The sequence below is a fragment of the Pediculus humanus genome, genomic scaffold, assembly GCF_000006295.1.
Source record: "Pediculus humanus corporis 1103172108159 genomic scaffold, whole genome shotgun sequence".
Classification (NCBI taxonomy): Eukaryota; Metazoa; Arthropoda; class Insecta; order Psocodea; family Pediculidae; genus Pediculus; species Pediculus humanus.
Window position 1 is genome coordinate 1 of NW_002987729.1, and position 1,392 is coordinate 1,392.

Sequence of the window (1,392 nt, forward strand, 5' to 3'; positions counted from 1 at the left end):
AATGCTCACGACCAGACCGGTAATGGTAAGTTAATATATAAAATATTTTTTTAAACAATGTTAATAATGTCTTAAATGATTATAAAATTATATATATATATATATATATATATATATATATATATATATATATAATTTTTTTAGTTCATAAATTTTAATGGATGAAGTTGTAATTCATCAATGCTTCATCGAAAACGTCAACGCGATTATTCATTTGTTTGGTTTTCAATTTGATAATTTCCAAATTTGAAAATAATGTATTCAATAACATGTTTTTTAAATAATAAATAATTAATTTTTACTTCATTTTACTTTTAGGGAGCATTCAAGAATTTACATGTGGAAAATTGTATTACAGAACATTTTATTTAGATGAAAAAAGGAATTCCCTTTACGTTGGAGCCATGTAAGTATTCATTTTTAAATGAAAATAAAAATGGAGAGAATATTTGCATACAATTGACAAAAATAAAAAAATTTTACTTTACATTCGGTTAAAATAATAAAGTTTCCAGTACTTATTATTCTCAGTCTATAAAATAATTATTCATAAGTATTCATCAAATTAATCGAATGATTACCAGGTGATTGTACATACTTGATTGAAAACAATAGGGTTTTATACAAATATTCCTTGCCATAATAAAAAATGTATGCATGTATACTAATCCAATGTGACACACACACACACACACACACACATATATATGTGTGTGTGTGTGTTTAAAAAAAATTTTTTTTAAATTGCTAATTTTTTTTTTTTGTTCCAGGGACAAATTATTCAAATTGAAATTGAATTCCATAAGTCATTCAAGCTGTGAGGTAATATTTATGAAAAATTTAATTTTAAAAACAAATAATATTAATGCTTTGATTGTATTTTAATAATAATTAATATTTTTTTTTTTTTTTTTAAAGAGAGATTCACTTTCATTAGAACCGTCAGACGTTGGTAACTGCGTGTCAAAAGGAAAATCTGAGGTAAGTTTTTTTTTTATTTGAAAAATTCTTGATGAAATTCGAAAATTTCAATTCGGTTTTTTATTAAGATGCAGTGACATATGTTTTTTTTTTTTTTTTAATTAATTTAAAATTTTATCTTTAAAAAAATTAATAAATAGTAATTTTATTTTACAGTATTTCGACTGTAGAAATCACGTTAGAGTAATTCAAGCCATAGGTGACGGTTCTCGTTTTTATGTATGCGGTACGAATGCTCATAATCCAAAGGATTGGGTTATTTATGTAAGTTTGAATTATCTCATTTTTTATTTATTTATTATTTTTTTTTTTCTTAAAAAATTTAAATTCCGAGTCGCGAACACAAGAAAAAGAAATTTTATAGGGGCAAAATAGGCCAAGTTACTGTTTTTAATCATTTAGTAGGTACAC

At 23.2% G+C, this 1,392-nt stretch overlaps 1 protein-coding gene across 1 annotated transcript; it reads left to right on the forward strand.

Annotated features, from left to right (window-relative positions):
- Nucleotides 1–157: 157 nt before the first annotated feature.
- Nucleotides 158–1,356, forward strand: Phum_PHUM409760 (uncharacterized protein; the record flags this gene model as incomplete). Its single annotated transcript, XM_002428869.1, has 5 exons — nt 158–221; nt 319–406; nt 771–822; nt 919–981; nt 1,138–1,356. 5 exons carry the CDS (start codon nt 158–160, stop codon nt 1,354–1,356), a joined length of 486 nt encoding a protein of 161 aa, XP_002428914.1.
- Nucleotides 1,357–1,392: the final 36 nt, after the last annotated feature.